Below are 20,167 nucleotides of genomic sequence, written 5' to 3' on the forward strand. Positions count from 1 at the left end.
TATTTTATTTGCAATATCTACTATAAAAATTATTTACAAATTTTCAACTTAACAAAAATTGTCTTATATTTTATTGTAACTAAACAAATCTCATAACAATATTTACAATACTACTACATGACTAGATAAAATTAAAATACTGGCAGCATTTCCGCGTTGGATAGCTAGGCTGATCCGTTGACCGAAATAGCTGCCAGAGCTTGGGTTTCCAGTAGCCTTATTGTGGCGCGATGATAGTACTTTATTAATATTTATATGTATTGAACGCAATTTATTTACCTGTTTAAAATATTTCTAAAATCGATAGTTACAGCCTTATAAATTACGTATAACACTAAAAGAAAGCAGTAGCCTACTTTTGCTTTCCATTTAAAAGATATTCATTTATAAGATAGTAAATTTTATATTGGGTTTAAATAGTGTTTACGGCATGAATTACCGTTGGCCATTTTGGTCGTACTTCCTAACAAAACTTGGATGTTACCTGACAAGCATCTTTGCCTCCTTCAGGGACACCAGCACAGATCATTCGCTGAGTAATCTCATCTTTCCCATATACTTTTCGACATTCAATAGGTGATACTACATTCACTTCTACTTCATTTAAAATATTAGATAAGGTTCCATTTTCCTATAAATCATAAAAAATTATCATTGTTGTTTCTAATGGCATGAATATTTTAAACAACTCTTGTTTGTTTTAGCTCCAAATCTAATGGTTTATTGGTACAAGAGAATCAGAGTTCATATTATGTGGGAGTTCGATGACTGATTTAGCATTTCCACTATCGCGTTTATGCTTAAAGAACTTTACCTAATTTAATTTGATAGAGTAAACTACAATTTACAAGGAGTTTTATTCGTATTTAAATGAAATAATGCAATAGATCTTGACGGAGATCTGCTATAGTAAATGGGCACCGCCAGTTGTCATATTTTTTTAAAGGAATCAAGAAGTTCAAAGTAGTTAAAAGTTAAGATTCCTTTATGGAGATGTACAATTTAGTTGAGGTGAGGTGCTTGTTATGGTCATGTTGTTAACGGATTTTGTTTATGATCGCTGTATCGTTGAAATTTACTTTAAATATGACTGAACCTAGAAGATCCTGGAAGCAAATATAATTAAAATATTTTAAAAACAAATTATTAGTCCAAGACGCATTGTTTCTGCATCGCAAAATCGCAAGAGATACCTACGTCTTCGAATAGAAAATAAAATATCAGCTGTGAGGAGATGGTTTTATTTAATATGTTGCGAAAGTCCAAAAAGCGATAAAAGGTACAAACCCATAATACAACGGGTTTACTTGAGGAAGAATGCTCGGGGAGGTATTACCCACTCAAAAACAGCCGGAACCCATGTGTGCTCAAATCTTTTTAATGGATGTTATGGCGGAGGGTTTGGGGGGGGCGGGAATAGTTGATTTACTATTAAAATACTTTTACTCTAGTTTTAAGTAAATTCCTTAGATATTAAATGTCTGAATTAAAACATATAGGAGTTATGCTACATAAATACTTAATCTCCAATGGTCAATGGTCTTAAACCGTAACGGTTCCCACTACAATACTTACAGTTGTAGTGCCCCAACCTGACGCGGTAACTTTAGCACCAACTGGAACTTTTGAGCCTGCTTGTACAAGATGAACCGCTTTCCTTTTCCATCCATCAAGATTCAACTTTTGACTTAATTGTAGAAAACCTACATCGTAATCAGAATTGTTTGGGTCATAAAGTGGATGATACGCAAAACGTTTAGCTGGTATGTAGGGATTATCCTGTAAAGTAAATAGATTTTTAATAAGATCTGAATCATTCCAGATATCATTTTTCTTAGTTTTTTTTTTATGAAGAACCAATGCATTTGTTAAAAGTTTATAGAAAAAAACAGTTAATAATACAGTGTTATATGAGAATACATACAGTTATATAAGAACAAAAATTTAAGTAACATTACTTGTGATTTTTTACGCTATTAAATAAGTACTCGTACGTAAGAATTCAGATAGCTGTTCTTTTTAAATATGATATTTTTATTTTGAAATTCCACCGAAAACTACTTCTGCTAAATATTAGTACTTAGCTGTTTTTGGATTATCGACCGATATTTTTATAAATTTTATCACTATGAAAATTGGCAAGTTAATGTGGCAAACTTTTTGAACTGGTGCTGCGAGATAATATCCAATTCTGCACCGTTCAATCAATCACTTTGATAAATATCATAAAATTATATAAATTTTTATGAAAAATTTATTTTTCTTTATTCCCTCTGTTTCAATGATGTTGCAGCATATCATCTTTACCTCTATATTTCAACAAGGAAAATGTACTTGCCATGAGGTAAAGCTATGATCTTAGAGGTAAAGTTAATAAAATTATTTACAATTTTTTGTGTACCATATCCAAGTCATGGCCTCCTTTTTCTGTCGTACTTTAATAGAGTTTGTGTTTCCCATTAAGGGCTTTCCCATTAATTTAAAACAAACGAAGTTTGGGGGAAGAAGCTTATAGAAATATTATTAAATACTGCAGCTCAGATGTAAAATAGTATTGAATACACAAATAAAATTTGAAAACAAAATTTCATGAACGAATAGATGAATTTTTGTTTTCAAATTTTATTTGTGTATTAATCCTAAAAGTGAGGGTTATCACTTTAAAAACATAACAAATAGCTTAGTATTAAATAGTAGTGAACTTCTCTGCTTAAATTGAAGTAATTGTCATTTTGTCGACCATTTGACTTTGACTGATCAAATTCGTTGTGGACGATTCTATCATAATGAAATAAAATCATAATAATTGTTTATAAATAAATTCTATTTCAAAAGGCCTATTAAAGAAGTGTAGTGTCCCACAAAAGGATTATTCATAACCTAATTCACCTTTTTCATTGAACCTGAACTGTTTATAAAAATATACTTCTTTTAAAATAATATATATAAATGAACTCAATGATAGTATGATAACTGACAAGCGTGGATGATTTGAGTATGCTTTCACTCACAAATAAATAAGCTCAGATTAACCGACAACTAAACTGCAAGGTTTATCACGATAGCAAAAAATTATAGTACGAATTTTAATCAAAATGGAATATTCGTTCCTATGCTAAATAGGGTTCCAGAAGGAGTTTAAATCCACCTTGAATGAGACTATATTTATATTGTAAGGCTGCGTCCTGAGTGGCGGCGCAGCGCACAGGCGGAATGAACGGCGCGGCGTTTTAAACAAACGTTCGATATGTTTGAACGTGTCCGGAGTGCGAGCGGGCGTGCACATTTCACGACGCATTATACTGGCCGGTGCGCTCATCAATTCGCGTATTTTGTTTTTTACTCGCGGATTGTGAAGTGAAATGTCGCAAATATTGACTTTCCTACTGAAGATTATGGACACTACCTAACATGTAATGTTATGATGTAATTTTAAAAAAAGTAACCATACAGTTAGGAGCAATATTTTTAAAAGACTTATTAATTCTCTTTGAAAATTTGTTTCTTAAAAACCGGGTAATGTCTTTATTCTTCATATAGTCTATTGTTTTGTTTACAAATTTAAATTTAATTCAATAGTCTAACTTATTCACCGCTTCATTTTTCCGTAATATATAATTACGTGCTATCTTTTTTGCCCAAAAACAAAATCCTTGGTAAAAAACTGCTTTTAAAATGAAAACCAAAGTAAAATAAACACAACACATGCCCGCACGCATCCATTTTTCCGCGTGCAATAAGGACAGGTATCGACTTGTAAATCCGCTCCATAATCCGCCATACGCGGTGCGCTGTTACTCAGGACGCACACTAAACAATCACACGTACGCACAAAATCGTAAATTACTCACATGTACTCTATGTGGAACATACGTTTGAGATCACAGTTCATTGTTCCGAAGTCATCATTAAATTATTCCTAACTTAAAACGAATGGAAATTAAATCTTACCTTTTCTGGTTCTGTGTCATCTGTTATACCTGCTCTGACTGTAGCATTTTTTATCCTAAAATTTAAGTTTGGATTAATTGTATCATTTTGACACATGATTTAACAATTATAACAGAAAGACATAACATACTTAGACAAAAGCTTTCCGAAAGCAGCTGGACTAATGTTTATGCGACTGAAAGTATAAGTAATAAAGTCTATTTTTATGTTCAAAAGTTATTAAAGGTTCCATTTCAATTTTAACTAGATCTGCTTTAAATATTCACACTAAAATTAAATTAATAAATTCTACCAAGGCGTGTCTTAACCGCTCGGTAATCCTTTTGGCCTCTATATAAAAGTCAAAGAGATAGCTAATGCCTAAAACTCGTCCAAAACCAAATAACCGTAACGTAAGTTCCATATAACATAATCTCAAAATTTATTATCAATTACTAAATGATTACTAATTAATTTTGATTCCATTGATATTGTGTTTGGTGCCTCTTTTTTATTTTGCTAACATTGTGCTACGTCTATACTTAAAGCACATAAAGTTAAAAGACAATAGTTAGTGGCCATCTAAAATGCAGATCCAGTACTGCTGCATTTGATTTTCTATAACCCTACTGAAACACCGCTCTATGCTATTAGAAAATTTAAGGCGCGGACTGACTAGACTTGTAAACGCTACACCCAACCCTACAATATCTGTGTTGATCATGTGGCTAAGCTGCAATTGGGTATATATTTTACTGGTTTTCTTTTGTTTATTTAAAATTTACGTATTAAATTGAATAATTGTTCGGTTTAAGTTTTAGAAAAGTACTAATTTTTGACTCCAAAGTTTATTTTTGGGTAGCAACTTCCAAAGTTTTTATTGGATATTTCAAATTATATTTATTTAATTCGGTTCAAAAATATCTTTAAGTCCTTCTTTGTGCACTGTATTTTTTTCGTCGGAATATTTTTATTGCGTTATGTTGTTACCGACTCTTTAAGAAATCAATTTTTGTGGATATTGTGGTATGACCGCGCCTTAACTGTGCCAATCTATATTACTCTCGAATAGTAGATTGCAATATAGGAGAATACTCAGTTCATATACAGAAGAACCAAGACTTAAAATAGCATAGCAAAATTTACAAGCATTTCAAAAAGGTAGATCTTTTGCTTATGCTATAAAATTTCTTATTCTTTCAGGTACGTAACAGAGAGGACAAGGAAAGAATAAATTAAAAACTTTTTATAATAATATAGATAAAGGATGAAAGACTTAAATGCTTAAGCAGTAGGCACGAGAACCAAAATAAAAAGAAGAAATGATACACAGTAAAGTTCATTACGAAATGGTAATGAAAGAGGCAACCGATTTACTGAGTACACTTTGAAAAATATTTTTTATGTGCTGTAAGAATAGTTGTAGCACGTTATGGAAAAATGAAAAAGAGAAAACAAACATAACATCAATGAAATCAAAATTAATTAGTAATAATTTAGTGATTGATTAATAAAATTTGAGAAAATTTTATATACTTACGTTAGTTACGGTAATTGCTACTGGACGACGGGTTTTTCGCATTAGCTATCTCTGACTCTTACATTGATGTGAAAAGGATTACCGAGTGGTTAAGACAAGCCTTGGCAGTATTTATTTATTTATTTTTAGTGTGGCTAATTAGATCGGATCCAGTTAAAATACACACGTTTAAATTTTTAAACATGGAACCTTTAACTACTTTTGAACATAAAAATAGACTTAACTTCTTCTTATTTCGTTCCCATTAAAATAAGTCCAGCTTGGAAAGTTGCCGGATTATATAGACAAATAGAAATTTAAAATAAGTATAACATCATCTTATGTATATAAATGTAAACGTAATAATAAAACAGCTCTTTATAACACATTACAAGCAAACGCTCCAAATTTATTACTGATATTTGTTGAATATTAAGAGCGTTAAAGTAGTAATAAGTACTTATTGTAAGATACATACAGATAAACACAGTGTCCAGCTGTCAAAATATATTCTTCATTAAGTATTGACCCTCCACATAGATAGCGCCCTTGAGTGTCCTTTACTACCACTAACACTTGATAAGGTAACTTCGAAACTGTAGTGTTATGTCCTCCAACGATTTTGCTATCATCCAGGAAGGATTCTCGCCTCTTGCAGTAAGCAACTGTGACGAATAACAAACATTATATTGTACAGTATTTTCTTTGATTAACGCGAGAGTTCTTCTAGTAAATAAAACACATTTAAAGTATTAAAATGCGTGGAATTGTGTTGTGTTATGTGTTTTTACATTAAATTTTTGCGTATATACATTACTGTGTTTCGGTCTGACGGGCGCCGTAGCTAGTGAAATTACTGGGCAAATGAGACTTATGTCCCGAGATGACGAACGCAATTGTAGTGCTGCTCAGAATTTTTGGGTTTATCAAGAATCCTGAGTGTCACTGCATTGTAATGGGTAGGGCGTTTCAATTACCATCAACTGAACGTCCTACTCGTCTCATCCCTCAATAGTTGAAATATAACTTTGATGCAAAAATCTATTGTAAAAACAAAGTAACAATAACACGCGTTTTAATCATTTAAAAGTGTTATATTTAAACATTATGTATGACTTATTTTAAAAAATATATAAAGGTAGAACTGTGACATACTTAGCAGTCCCCTTTGTCTTACAAAATAAGGTTTAATGGAATTAAAAAAAGAAATTGATCATACTTCAGTTACATGGAAATAAGTAGTAGAGGTAAAAATGAGATAATTACTGATTTATTAGAAATAGTATAGTTTCAGCTTATATAATAAAAATAATATTGTTTCAGAATTTAACGAAAAAATTGTTTTTTTTTTTTTTTTTAACATCATCAAGTTGAGACCAAGTCAGCAATACTGTATTATAAATCCCTACTAATATTATAAATGCGAAGTTTGAATGGTACGCTTTCACGCCCACACCACTCAATCGATTTTGATGAAATTTATTACAGAGATATACAATAGCTCCCTTTTATCGCGAATTTTGCCTTGTACTTTCTCCGGGGCTTAAAAGAATAGGGGAGTCCCAGGCCCATGGGTGTCGTAAGAGGCGACTAAGGGCTTTTTAGAAGTGGGAGAGTCACGCTGCCGTCTTATGACGTCAGCACGTCTGGGTTAATTACCACACTCTCACAGAATACCGGCGTGAAGTAGCGGCCTAGTGCCGCTATGTTTCGCATAGGTTAGTGTCGAGGACCGGAGGCCATCCCTTCCCCCCCCCCCACACAAATTATGAGAGCGGTCCGTAAAAAGATATTACCCCAGGAGGGTACCAGCTCTACCAGAGCCGGAGAATCCCTCCCCGAGCACTCTCGCTCGGGCCGCCCTTCGTATTCTGGGGTGGGCACAGAACCGCGCATGACCGAGGACAAAGGAGGCAGTAACACCACGGCACCCCGCTCCACGCTCAACGTGGACTTTTGCAATATCAGGGGAATTCACTCCAATTTAATCGCCGTCCACCACCACCTTGAGACGGCGCAGCCGGCCTTGTGTTTCCTTACGGAGACGCAGATATCTCGACCTAGCGATACGTCATATTTAACGTACCCCGGGTACAATTGAGCACAACTTTTTGCCTCATGCCGGGGTATGTGTGTACGTTAGGGAGGATATCTGCTGTCGCCGTCTCGGCAATTTTGAGGGTAGGGACCTGTCTACTCTCTAGCTCCGCGTAGATTTAGACGACCGCGTCCGTATCTATGCGTGTGTCTACAGGTCCCATAGTGGTAACGCAGAAACCGATCATCTCATGGGCTGCGTTCAAGCAGCAATTGACGTCGTGCTTGCATAGATCCCCTCCGCTGAAATCGTGGTCTTGGGTGATTTCAACGGGCACAATGCCGAATGGCTTGGGGATCACGTACCACAGACTACGCAGGGCGATCTGTGCATAATTTTGCATTGGCGTATGGTCTGTCCCAATTGGTTGAGTCGCCAACGCGGCTCCCGGATGTGGATAGCCACATGCCGTCTAACGGACTCCCGGATGCGGGACTCGAACACACGCCGTGCTAACGCGTTTATTCCGGCACTCTTATTCCAAAGGCGTAGTCCCTGACTCATGGACGTCAGCCCTTGTCCATCCGATCCAAAAAAAAGGAAACAGTTCGGATCCGGCGAACTACAGGCCTATTGCTATCACCTCCCTGCTCTCCAAAATCATGGAGAGCATAATTAGCCACCAGCTTTTAGTATACCTAGAGGGTCACCAGTTGATCAACGACCGACAGTACGGCTTTCGCCATGGACGGTCGGCAGGTGATCTTCTGGTATACCTAACACATAGATGGGCGTCGGCTATTGAAAGCAAGGGGGAAGGCCTGGCAGTTAGCCTGGATATAGCGAAGGCCTTTGATCGTGTATGGCACAAGGCGCTCCTCTCAAAACTTCCATCATTTGGGCTTCCCGAGAGCTTGTGCAAGTGGACCTCCAGCTTCCTCACTGGGCGTAGCATACAGGTCGTTGTCGACGGATATTGCTCGAACCCGAAGCCCGTGAATGCTGGAGTGCCCCAAGGCTGTGTGCTATCTCCTACGCTGTTTCTTCTGCATATCAATGATATGTTGGACACCTCCAACATGCATTGCTATGCGGATGACAGCACTGGTGATGCCGTATACACGGGCCATGCAGGTCTCTCTCGGGAAATCGTCGACCAGTGCCGGGAGAAACTTGTGTCTTCTATCGAGTCCTCTCTCGAGAAGGTCGCGGAATGGGGTAAATTGAACCTTGTCCAATTTAACCCCCAGAAGACTCAAGTTTGCGCGTTTACCACTAAAAAAACCCCATTTGTCGTATCACCGCTCTTCGAGAACACTTCTCTTAAAGCCGCGCCTAGTATCAGAATACTGGGTCTCGAAATCTCGAGCGATTGCCAATTCCGTGGCCATCTGGAGGGCAAAGCCAAATTGGCTTCGAAGAAGCTGGGCGTCATCAATAGAGCACGGCAATACTTCAAGCCGGCCCACATTCTAGCGCTCTACAAAGCGCAGGTCCGGCCACACATGGAGTATTGCTGTCATCTCTGGTCTGGTGCACCCCAGTATCTGCTCGATCCATTTGACCGCGTGCAACGTAGAGCAGCTCGAATTGTCGGGGACTCAGTGCTCTGTGAACGGCTGGATCACTTGGCGTTGCGTAGAGACGTCGCTTCATTGTGTGTCTTCTACCGCATTTATCACGGGGAGTGTTCCGAAGAGCTGTTTAACCTGATTCCTGCCGCCGAATTTCACCATCGCACGACACGCCACAAGTTAGGATATCATCCCCACCATCTGGATGTGTGGCGATCCTCCACAGTGCGGTTTTCAAGATGCTTTCTCCCTCGTACTACAAAGCTGTGGAATGAGCTTCCTTGTGCGGTGTTTCGGGGACGATACGACATGGGTACCTTCAAAAAAAGCGCGTACACCTTCCTTAAAGGCCGGCAACGCTCTTGTGATTCCTCTGGTGTTGTAGAATGTGGGCGGCGGTGATCACTTAACACCAGGTGACCCGTACGCTCGTTTGTCCTCCTATTCCATAAAAAAAAAAAAAAAAAAAGAATAAAAGGCTTGGCAGGGTTGAAATAGGGGGTGGTATAATTATCGAAGAAAACACCATGAAACTTTGTATTTAGGCACATGATAAGAAATAAATAAAATATATTTGTTCTAGCGATTTCTTAAATTTAGACTGTGTGGGGTGGGGATGAAAAAGGGGGATGAAAGTTCTATACTTGGTATTATTTACAAAGTGAGTATATTAAAAAATAAAAAATGCTGCCCAGTGTAACTATTGCACGCACATCAAGCCGCGGGAAAAAGCTAGTATTTATATTATAATAATAATACACAAATAAACCTCGACCTCTAGCGTTCCGTGCCAGTGCTCTGCCAACTGAGCTAACCGTTCGAGTGACGTATCGTCATAAAATCTTGTATACTTTGTTCAACTCTCAGGTTGTGACTTCATCTACAGGATCTACTTTACAGTTGATAACCTGCTCAACTTCAATAGAATAATAATATTTTCTACGATTAAAAAAGAATATATCTGTACCTTGCACAAGCAAACTGGCTGCAAATAAAAACAATAGTCTTGTTACTGCCATTATTTAAAACAATAAACATTGACTGCTTGTATCAGGTACTAAAAGGTTGTTTTTATAAAGAGGTTTTGATATTATGTTTCAATGCGATTATATCACACTTTTTAATTAATACTTATAATAGTTTTATAAATTACTTTCATAATCGTTTTTTTTTGGATATTTCTGTAATTAAAGTGATACTGAAATACTTAATAGTATATATGATAATTATCTAGTATTACTATTAATATTGTTACAAGGAAAATATATTTATTTTTTTGTACATTAAAAAATATAACTGTAGTATTCGTTAGCATAGATAATTAATACTGCTAGATAGCGTCTCTTGTTTTTTACAACCGATAAAAACAGGCCAGGAATAATACTTTACGTGACAAGCTACGTCTTACACTCGAGATTTGTATGACACTTTTTTATTCAGTACCAATCCTATGGACTGTATGGTAGATGCGTCATCAGTTTTATATTAGAGGCCGTCAAAACATCATTCGTTACTATAAAGGAAATTGTATGGTATGGGGGGGCTCCTGTTTCTTCAATTATATTCCTTGATTGACATCATTTGCGTTCAGTTGAAATGTAGGTTCTTTTTGGGGGCGAGTGCAAGAAAAAATAATGCTATGAAAATCCCCCGCCCCAAACGGGGTGAAAAGGTCGAAGGTTGTATGAAAGTCCTATGATTTTGAAGTTAGAGACGTGAAAATCGACATTTAGGTTATTAGCTTTAAATAATAAAAATCTGTCTAAGTCATTTTGGGAAATCCCCTTTTAAAGTTGGTAAAATAGGGGGGTAAAGTTTGTATAGAAAAGTTGTATCTATAGTTATTTCAAATTTCAATTTGAAATGTAGTTTCTTTTTGGGGTTGAGTGCAAGAAAAAAATGCTATTAAATCCCTAACCCCAAACGGGGTGAAATGGGCGTTGGAAGGTTGTATGAAGTAGCTCGGCCGTAGTGGTAGTTTTTATAATTAACATACCTTTGACACCTACGCCTTTCGATAGTAAAATTATAAGGGGAAACAGGGGAAAAGGCGAGTCTTTATCCCTAGGTCACTTGATACCATTGGTTTACCAATTTGAAATGAAACGTCTGCAATTTATAAACTATGCTACGCGATGACAATTAATAAAGCACAGAGTCAAACTTCGGAAACTAGCCGGTAAAGATCTCAGAAATTATTGTTTCTTGCATAACCAGGTGTATGTGGCGTGCTCCAGAGTCAGTTCACTAGATTTTTCTTCAACCCGAAAGACGAACAAGAAATATTGTTTACAGGGAAGTTTTAAGAAAATAGGGATGTCAATTATTTTTTTCCATTCCATCTGTTTACCAATTGCAATTTAAACATAGCAACAATTTCTGGTTAAGAAATTATCGATAACTACTACATAATCTTATTAAAATAATAATGACAGAATAAAACAACTTTGAAAACAGCACATATCAGAAATTGTTTCTTTCACGACCAGTTGTACCTACGTGGAGGCTTATAACAATATATAAATTGAAATTCTGTTTAATAGAACTGTCGGCTCTTTATTGCAAAAAAAAATGTAAACTGCGACCGACCTCTTTAAGTATGAACTTGATGAAAATAATCTCATGGAAAATCAGAAATAATACGCAGACGAAGTCGCGGGCAACTGCTAGTACTAAATCATTTAAACATCTAATTACAGGCAAACACAACTTGATTATTCTAGTTCATTTTTAACCGGGGAATATAAATTTTTTAAATGCATTGAAGTTAATTTAAATCCGTTTTTTGTACTAAACAGATTAGATAGCAATATGAGTTTAGTATTGTACGATAGTTTATTTTAAATTTACTAATTATAATTGTATACTGCTACAAAATATGTCTGGTTTTGTTTGTTAGTAAAACATAATGATTATGATTCACGGCAGCAAGCTATTGGAGCCCAAATTGCATATGGGTGTTTTTACATACATACAAGCTTACAATTACAGCGTTAAGTATAGGAACAACAAGGCCAATACAAGCCGGTTGTGGTAGATGATACAGTGAACCTGTAAAAATCTTCGGTCAGCAACCCAACGGCAGTCAGTAAATGTGATAATTGTAATGTATTTTAATCGGTCTTCATGTGTCTGTTCGCGATAAACTCAAAAACTACAGCAACGATTGTCGTGTTGTTGTCACCAATGGATATCGTGATTCTAAAAGAAGGTTTGAGTAGATTTGTTTAGGTTTTGTATATATTTTGTATCATCGTCATCAGCCGGAAGACGTCCACTGCTGGACAAACGCCTCACCAAAATATTTCCACGACCATCGGTCCTGCGCTGCCCTCATCCAACGTATTCCGGCGATCGATACCAACTGCGTCTTCCGGTACATAGTGGCCATTCGAGAACTTGCCTACCTATCACAACGGCCATCTGTCTGTTGAACTATGTGCCCTGACCACTTCCACTTCAGTTTCGCAATCATGTGGGCTATGTCAGTGACTTTGACATTGGTTCTCCTACGGATCTCCTCATTTCTGATTCCATCTTGTATACTTTAATGATATTTGTTGCAGGTGTCGGAAAATATGTGCCGGCTGGATGCTTTCAACGAAAACGCTATCTAAATTCTTGTCTGATTCTTATAAAACCCAATAATTCTGAGCAGCACTACAATTATTGTGCTCGTTGCCTTGAAACATAAGATGTTGTCTCATTTAAAATTAGAAATTATAATGCAATAATGTAAATTCTGTTTACACAAAGACGATATTAATCCTTATCAGTTTATTAATGTATATTATAAAATCATTAAATTCCGATGGCTTTAGGCTACATTATTCCCGAATACTTAGGAAATTTTTTTTTTCTTTTTACAGTACAGCGTCTGTCGGGTCAGCTAGTATAAATATAAATGAGGTATTAATCAACCATCTAACAGGCTTGATACTATATTTTTTAAACGCTTAATAAATTGTAAAAATGTCGCACCCTTATTGCTTACAATATTTACTACATTAAAGTCGTACGTTGAAATAATTTTAAAGCAGTCACTACGAGCATTTAAATGGAAGGATTTTATCATCATTTTACATTTACATGGTTGCTAAAACTGCAATACTCAAAAGCATGTTCAATGACTGAGATTTAATATTTTAAATGTGCGGTTTTCGAATTCGCAATAATGATTTCATTAATTCATACTTGCATCTGTTAATTTAATTTCGTTTTTTACGAGTGTTTATCTTTAAATAGTTAAACATACTGTTATATTAGTGACTAGCAATGTCAATTTCAAAAGTGTCTTACAGATGTTAATACGGTCTAAAATTTAATTATAAATTTAAATTAAATAGAATATCATTCAATGGGAGAGGTATGAATAATGTTTTGACTATCGTCGGCACTTTTATCAAGATTTAAATGTAAAAAAACTTCGTTTAAAAACACCGACTTTAAAAACTGAAAAGTATCAAATAACTAAAAATTTAATTTGAAACACCTCTTTTGCAAACCTTTACCTTTAATATTAATAAAATACTAGTATTTGTATGTGCTACCTACTGATAGGTTTTAAGTCAGTGCCAAGCCCTTAACAAAATAAAACTTAATATTATAAACAGTTTTCTTAATTTAATTATTTATGTTGTCTGGCCACGCGTGTCTGTCCACTTGGGTTGTTTTGTTCTTGACGAAGCTATCCCGCTCAAAATCACGTGTGGCGAGTGTAGGAACCTTTATTACATTTGGTTTGGCACTGACTTAAAACCTATCAATAGGCAGCACATACAAATAATAGTATTTTATTAATATTAAAGGTAAAGGTTTGCAAAAGAGGTGTTTTGATTTAAATTTTTAGTTAAGTATTTGATACTTTTCAGTTTTCTACCCGAATGATAACTCCAAAAAAAAAGCCGTACACAGAAAACAACTATGTCATTAAGGTAGATGAAAACTTTCATATAAATGTTCATAAAATGAAAACTACTGGGCCAAACTATGTAAAATGTTTATTGGCAAATGGCTTCTATTTCGCATCAAACAAAAGAAGAATTACGTAAATCGGATTATTAATCTCAGAGTAATCGGTGTACATACATAAAAAAAAATACCGATCGAATTGATAACCTCCTCCTTTTTGAAGTCAGTTAAAAAGTAATGTAAAATGTGAAATGTAGTGGCATAAGTACAGTTGGACATATGGTATCGCGAACGTTTTTATAAATTAATACGTTCTAAAATGCAGTAGAAAATTTTTTTTTCTATCATCAATAGTTTCCGCAGCACACGCGATGACAGATTTTTCATGACCAATTTTTTCACACCTTGGGTTATATTATTGCATTTTTATTAGGGATCCCTATTTTTTTTTAAATGTATGTCACTCAGTAAAGATGCAGCTTTCTAATGTTAAAAGAATTTTTGTAATCGGTCCAGAAGTTTTTGTGTGAAAACATTGCAAACATACATACAAAACCACAAATGTTTCCTCTTTATAATACTAGTTTGGACACATTGAATCCCAATATATAGGTACAATTATTTAGGTACATCATTTTTTTTATATTGACAGAACAGCATCGGTCGGGTCAGCTAGTATGATTTAATAAAAGGTTCAAGGTTCAAATTCAATATTCCGACCATTCAAAATTATATTTTTACATCGAATTAGTCATCAATAGTAAAATTTTGTGAGTAATTAAACAAAAACTACCCTGTATTATGAAATTATTGAAGATTAGACTCAGCCGATGCACAATCATTAAAATTAACTTACTAAGTAAGTGTTATGGTTATTTGTCATTCTAATTAGTACCAACATTCAGTTATGATATTATTAATAGAATAATTTGTAACCAGTTAATATTATATTGTTTTAGTTATTATAATATTTAGTAAGTATATTTTTAGTAATTGTTATATTATCATATAATCTAAAATCTAAAAATTCTGAGCGGCACTACAATTGCGCTCGTCACCTTGAAGGCATAAGATGTTAAGTCTCATTTGGCCAGTAATTTCACTAGCTACGGCGCCCTTCAGACCGAAACACAGTAATGTTTAAATAACTGCTTCACAGAAAAAGGGGCCGTTGTGGTATCCATAATCTAGCCGGCCCACTGGTAAATGTCACTTAATAATGAAGTTGGTAGATTCGTATTATTAAGATTGGTAGTAGTGTAATTGTTACGAATTGAACTCCACTATTGGGCACTTCTTGTTGGGGCAGTCGAAAGTATCGGAAGTGCTGGCTACTGGTCACCCGACTGCCCTATTGTTATAAATCTTCTAGTGTTACTTGTATATAGTTGTAATTAAAGTGAAGTAATTGAATATTTATTCTATTCAAATAATTCGTAAAAGTGTTTTTATTTCATATTTAAAAAAAGGTTCACAAACGTTCATATGTATTGGTCAAATGCAGCAAATAATAGCCATGTCATAGGGGGCATTAAAAATTGGTATGCAAAATGGTCTTTTTATTAACATTTTTACAATGAATTTAAGCACCAGTGTGTTTTTTAATCCAGCTCCTTATGCCTGGGTTGGCAAGGTTCGTGTATATTCCAGGTATTCCAGGTCGAGCACAACCGTATCCACTAGATACGATGCCAACCTGTTTCTTTGTGGATGAATACACCAAAGGTCCTCCAGAATCACCCTAAAATAATGTTGAAAAAATAAAACAATTTTTGGTTGCATTGGCTTTATTAAAAATTAAATTACTTAGAAGACTAGGATATTTTAGAGATAAATAGATATAGATAGTACGAAATTTTTAGGCGCGGGACACACAGCAAAGAAGTAAGACGAAAACGCGTCGCAGACAGGTTTTAGACGGGTCGCGGTTAAAGTACATTAAAGAGACAGGGCGCGGATAGGACGCAAAGACAAGCCATGTGGCTTGTCTTTGCGTCTATCTAGACTGCGTTTCTTTGCATTTAAGCGTCTGCTTTTGGGACAACAATATGTCTTATTCAGAAGACAAGGATGTTCCGGCTTTGGTTCAACTTGCTAACATTCAAAGGGTTAGACGTTATTGGGTACATCCGGTATGGCGAAGCAATGAAGAACATAGATTTTCTTAAATCATAGTTTCTCAACCTTATTTTGCTCACCGCCCACTTTGAGAATATGTTTATTTTCTAGAGTATTTTCGTGTATTTTTTTGCCTTTTTAGACTATATTATTTAATCTACCCACGCCCCATCTGCGCCATCTAAATGGCCCCTAATTTTCTCTGGATCTTCTACTGCCCCCCTGAAGTCTCAAACGCCCACAAGGGAGCGTTATCGCCCACGTTGAGAACCTATGTTTTAAATAATAGAGGAGTCGCGAATTTTATAAAAATTTCAATAATTGTAAAAAACACAGTTAACCTAGACGCGAGTGTAAGTGCAACTGGACCTGCGCGGGTGCCCCTAGTTCAAAAATCAAAATACTAACTACCGCCCGCGCACCTCTTTCTGCCGCGTCTTGTAGGCGCCTCGCCTCTACTGTATGTTTTCGAAGAGGGCGCAGTTGTCGAAACTTCATATCCGCGTCGCGCTCGCGCCCTGTCTTTTCAATTTACTTGGTGTCATAACGCTTCTATACATTTTGTGGACGCGTCCTGGTCTTACGTCTTTTCTGTGTGTCCCGCCCCTTATATCATGGTCGATAATTTTGAAATAAAAAAAATAATAGCAGTATGAAACCCATTGGAAAAGGTAGAGAATATAAGAAAAATGAAAGGAAAAATAATTAAATTTATTTACTTATTTGGTTGTTAATTGTAGTAGTGGGTATATTTCGATTTCCAATTTTTTTGTTTATGTATTAAATAATAAATAATCTTACGGTTTTCGAGTAATTAAAGTGTAAATTTGAATAAATAGCTCAAAATTGTTAATGTAAAAAAATCGGAATAGAATTTTTTTCGTTTCTTTGCTTTTTTTAAAAAGTAGATTTCAAAGAACAAATAGCCCACCGAGATTTTAAAAAAGATGTTATTATTTTGACGAGAGAATTTAGATTGGTAATTAGGGTTAATTTGAGGTTATGTGAAAAGAGTGTAGCAACAAAAGTTGTAGATCTTTTTATTACCTACAATTTAGCAACTTAACTTTTTCCAATAGATTTTTTTATCCTTCTATTGTTTTTTTTCACTTTTTATCATTTTCGAAGGCTTTAGCACTGGTCTATATATTGTATAGATAATACTAGCATTATTTATTGCAATCTCAGTTTATGTATTAGCATTCTGGTTACGGTTTCTTATTCTCATGTATGGCGTTAACAATTTTATTGGTAAGCAGAATTTGGACTTTACCTGACAAGTATCCTTGCCTCCTTCAGGTACTCCAGCGCAGATCTTTCTTTGAGTAATGGCTTCATTCCCGTACACCTTTCTACACTCGACAGTTGATACTATATTCATTTCTACGGCTCTTAAAGTATGAGATAAGGTTCCATTTTCCTATTAAATCAAAGAAATCAAAACCTTTTTAAATCTGATAAAAAATAAAAAATAAAATTGATTTGAGTTTGGTGACTCATTGATGGGAGATACTCTGGGTTCGATGGAAGAATTTATCAAATTGAATAAGGATACACAATTTTGAAGATCATCTACTGGTAAGTAAGTAGTAACCAATAAAATGAAGATTATATATAGGAATCAAGATTGACCAACGATCTAGTCCAGATAGGAGAGGCCTTTGTCTGGCAGTGGACGTCTTCCGGCACAAATTATATAAAGATTATAAGGGGTTATTTTAAAGGAATTAAAGATATTATTTCAAACTGGAAACGTGTGGAAGTAAGTTCTTTCACAGTTTGGTTTAGGAGTCGTATTCCTTTTGGTTACGTATTTGGTGAATGAACATTTATAGCCTTAATGAAATTCTCTTAAAATATCATTGAACCCAGAAGACGCTTCTGTAATCCTAACATATATAAATTTAAAGAACAAATATTATTTCAAGTAGGTAACTACGACGTTTACCTGTGAAAGTTAAATGTTTACACTGCAAATTGAATTAACCAGAGGGATATCAGGACTGTTGGAAATGGGAGTATTTCTTCCATGCCTACTTGGGGATAGAATTGACTAAATATTGATAGCGAATGAGGCCCCAGATTCTCCATTAGAGAGCTTGCGAATTTACACAGGAGCAGGAAATGAAAATGAATCGGGAGAGACAATTACAGTGGGACGCAACTTTGCACAGGATACCGGCTAAATTATGGGGACCACAATGGCGCCTTTTTCTGGAAATTACTGGGCAAATGATACTTAACATCTTATGTCTCATGGTGACAAGCGCAATTGTAGTGCCGCTCAATTTTTTTTCAAAATCCTGAGCGACACTGCATTGCAATGGACAGGGCGTATTAATTACCATCATCTTAACGTCCTTCGTCCCTCAATGACATTAAAAAAAAGATCATATGAAATATTTGGCTCACAAAGCATAAAACGAAAAATTTCTATTCTTTATTCACTTATACTAAGAAAGTGGAATGCACAATAGTGTTACCAGCAATGTACTTTTAATCTGATTAATAGAAAAAATTTAAAGGACTGATTACAGATACAAAGGATGTATGCGAAATAAATACATATCCATTTTACCAGTAGGTGGCTCCTTTGCACAGGAAGCCGGCTAGATTATGGGTACCACAACGGCACCTATTTCTGCCGAGAAGCAGTAATGTGTAAGCATTACTGTGTTTCGGTTTGAACGGCGCCGTAGCTAGTGAAATTACTGGGCAAATGAGACTTAACATCTTATGTCTCAGGGTGTCGAGCGTAATTGTGGTGCCGCATAGAAATTTTGGGTTTTTCAAGAATCCTGAGCGGCACTGCATTGTAATAGGCAGGGCGTATCAGTTACCATCAGCTGAACGTCCTGCTCGTCTCATTCCTTATTTTCACGAAAAAAAACCCCATGGACTTAAAATTAAGATAATAAGAAAATTGTTTGACACTTAAATACTTACAGCTGTATTGCCCCAACCCGACACGGTAACTTTAGTACTAACTGGAACTTGTGATCCGGCTTTTACAATATGAACTGCGTCTTTTTTCCGTCCATCAAGATTCAACTTTTCACATAATTGTAAATAAGCTACATCGTAGTCAAAGTTTTTTGGATTATAATTCGGGTGATGCTCAAAATGTTTAACTGGTATAAGCTGTAAAGTATATAGATTTTAAGAAACTAGTCTGCATTACATAACCAATCAATCAATTCTTCCAAGTAAAAACAACCTAAATTTATAAAAATAGTATCAGGAATGTGAAATATTTTACATGAATAAAATTTTATGAACGATGCGGGACTCGAACCCACGACCTCTGCCGTTCCGTGTCAGTGCTATACCAATCAAGCTAACCGTTCGAGTGACGCATCGTCTTAAAATCTTATAAGCTTTGTTCACCTCTCAGGTTGTGGCTTCATCTACAGGATCTACTTTACTGTTGATAACCTGCTCAACCCCAATATTTGCATATTAGAAATTTACTTGAGATGTCGCTCTTGTAAATCTAAACAATTTGTTGTTTTTAAAGTGTTAAGATCACTTCTAGAATTAATACACAAAAAAAATTTGAAAACAAAATTTTATGAATCATACAGGACTCGAACCTACGACCTCTGGCATTCTGTGCGACGCATCGTCATAAAATCTTGTATGCTTTGTTCAACTCTCAACTTTTCAAATCTTATTTGTGTATTAATCCTAGAAGTGAGGGTTACTACTTTAAAAACATAACAAATTGTTTAAAATAATTTATATAATTCATATTAACCAAATATAATATATATCAATATTAACCAAAATAAATTTAAGTTATTTTTACGAAAATATAATGAAATTATACATATTATAGACAGAACCCGCCGTATAAAAATAAAGCCGAAATATGGAAAATGCCACTAATTACAACATAATAGGCTACAACTGATATACCTATACATTGCCGCATTTACTCCAGTTGCTTAAAATGTTCCTCGTCAGTAAGCAGCAATGGAAAACATTTACTCAGTTTAGTTACGTATGTTGAATTTAGAATCCGATTCGGACAGTGACAGTTGATACATACTAAGGATAAAAGTGTGCTTACAATGT

At 35.3% G+C, this 20,167-nt stretch overlaps 1 protein-coding gene across 6 annotated transcripts in view; it reads right to left on the reverse strand.

Moving 5' to 3' along the window:
* LOC126970469 (trypsin-7-like) overlaps positions 1-20,167 on the reverse strand; it is a 64,923-nt gene that overhangs the window by 38,681 nt on the left and 6,075 nt on the right. For 2 of the 6 annotated variants that reach the window (XM_050816387.1, XM_050816394.1), the window contains exons 1-4: positions 10,029-10,095; positions 5,928-6,114; positions 3,952-4,006; positions 1,576-1,779 (exon numbers count right to left, since the gene is read on the reverse strand). In XM_050816387.1, coding sequence (XP_050672344.1) covers positions 1,576-1,779; positions 3,952-4,006; positions 5,928-6,114; positions 10,029-10,080 — 498 coding nt within the window. In that variant the 5' untranslated portion in view covers positions 10,081-10,095. Of the gene's footprint in view, positions 1-484; positions 632-1,575; positions 1,780-3,951; positions 4,007-5,927; positions 6,115-10,028; positions 10,177-15,668; positions 15,714-17,363; positions 17,511-19,036; positions 19,232-20,167 lie in introns of those variants that run through there. The other 4 variants (XM_050816386.1, XM_050816390.1, XM_050816391.1 and 1 more) reach the window with 4 other exon arrangements.

This window comes from Leptidea sinapis, chromosome 21 (genome assembly GCF_905404315.1).
Source record: "Leptidea sinapis chromosome 21, ilLepSina1.1, whole genome shotgun sequence".
Taxonomy (NCBI): domain Eukaryota; kingdom Metazoa; phylum Arthropoda; class Insecta; order Lepidoptera; family Pieridae; genus Leptidea; species Leptidea sinapis.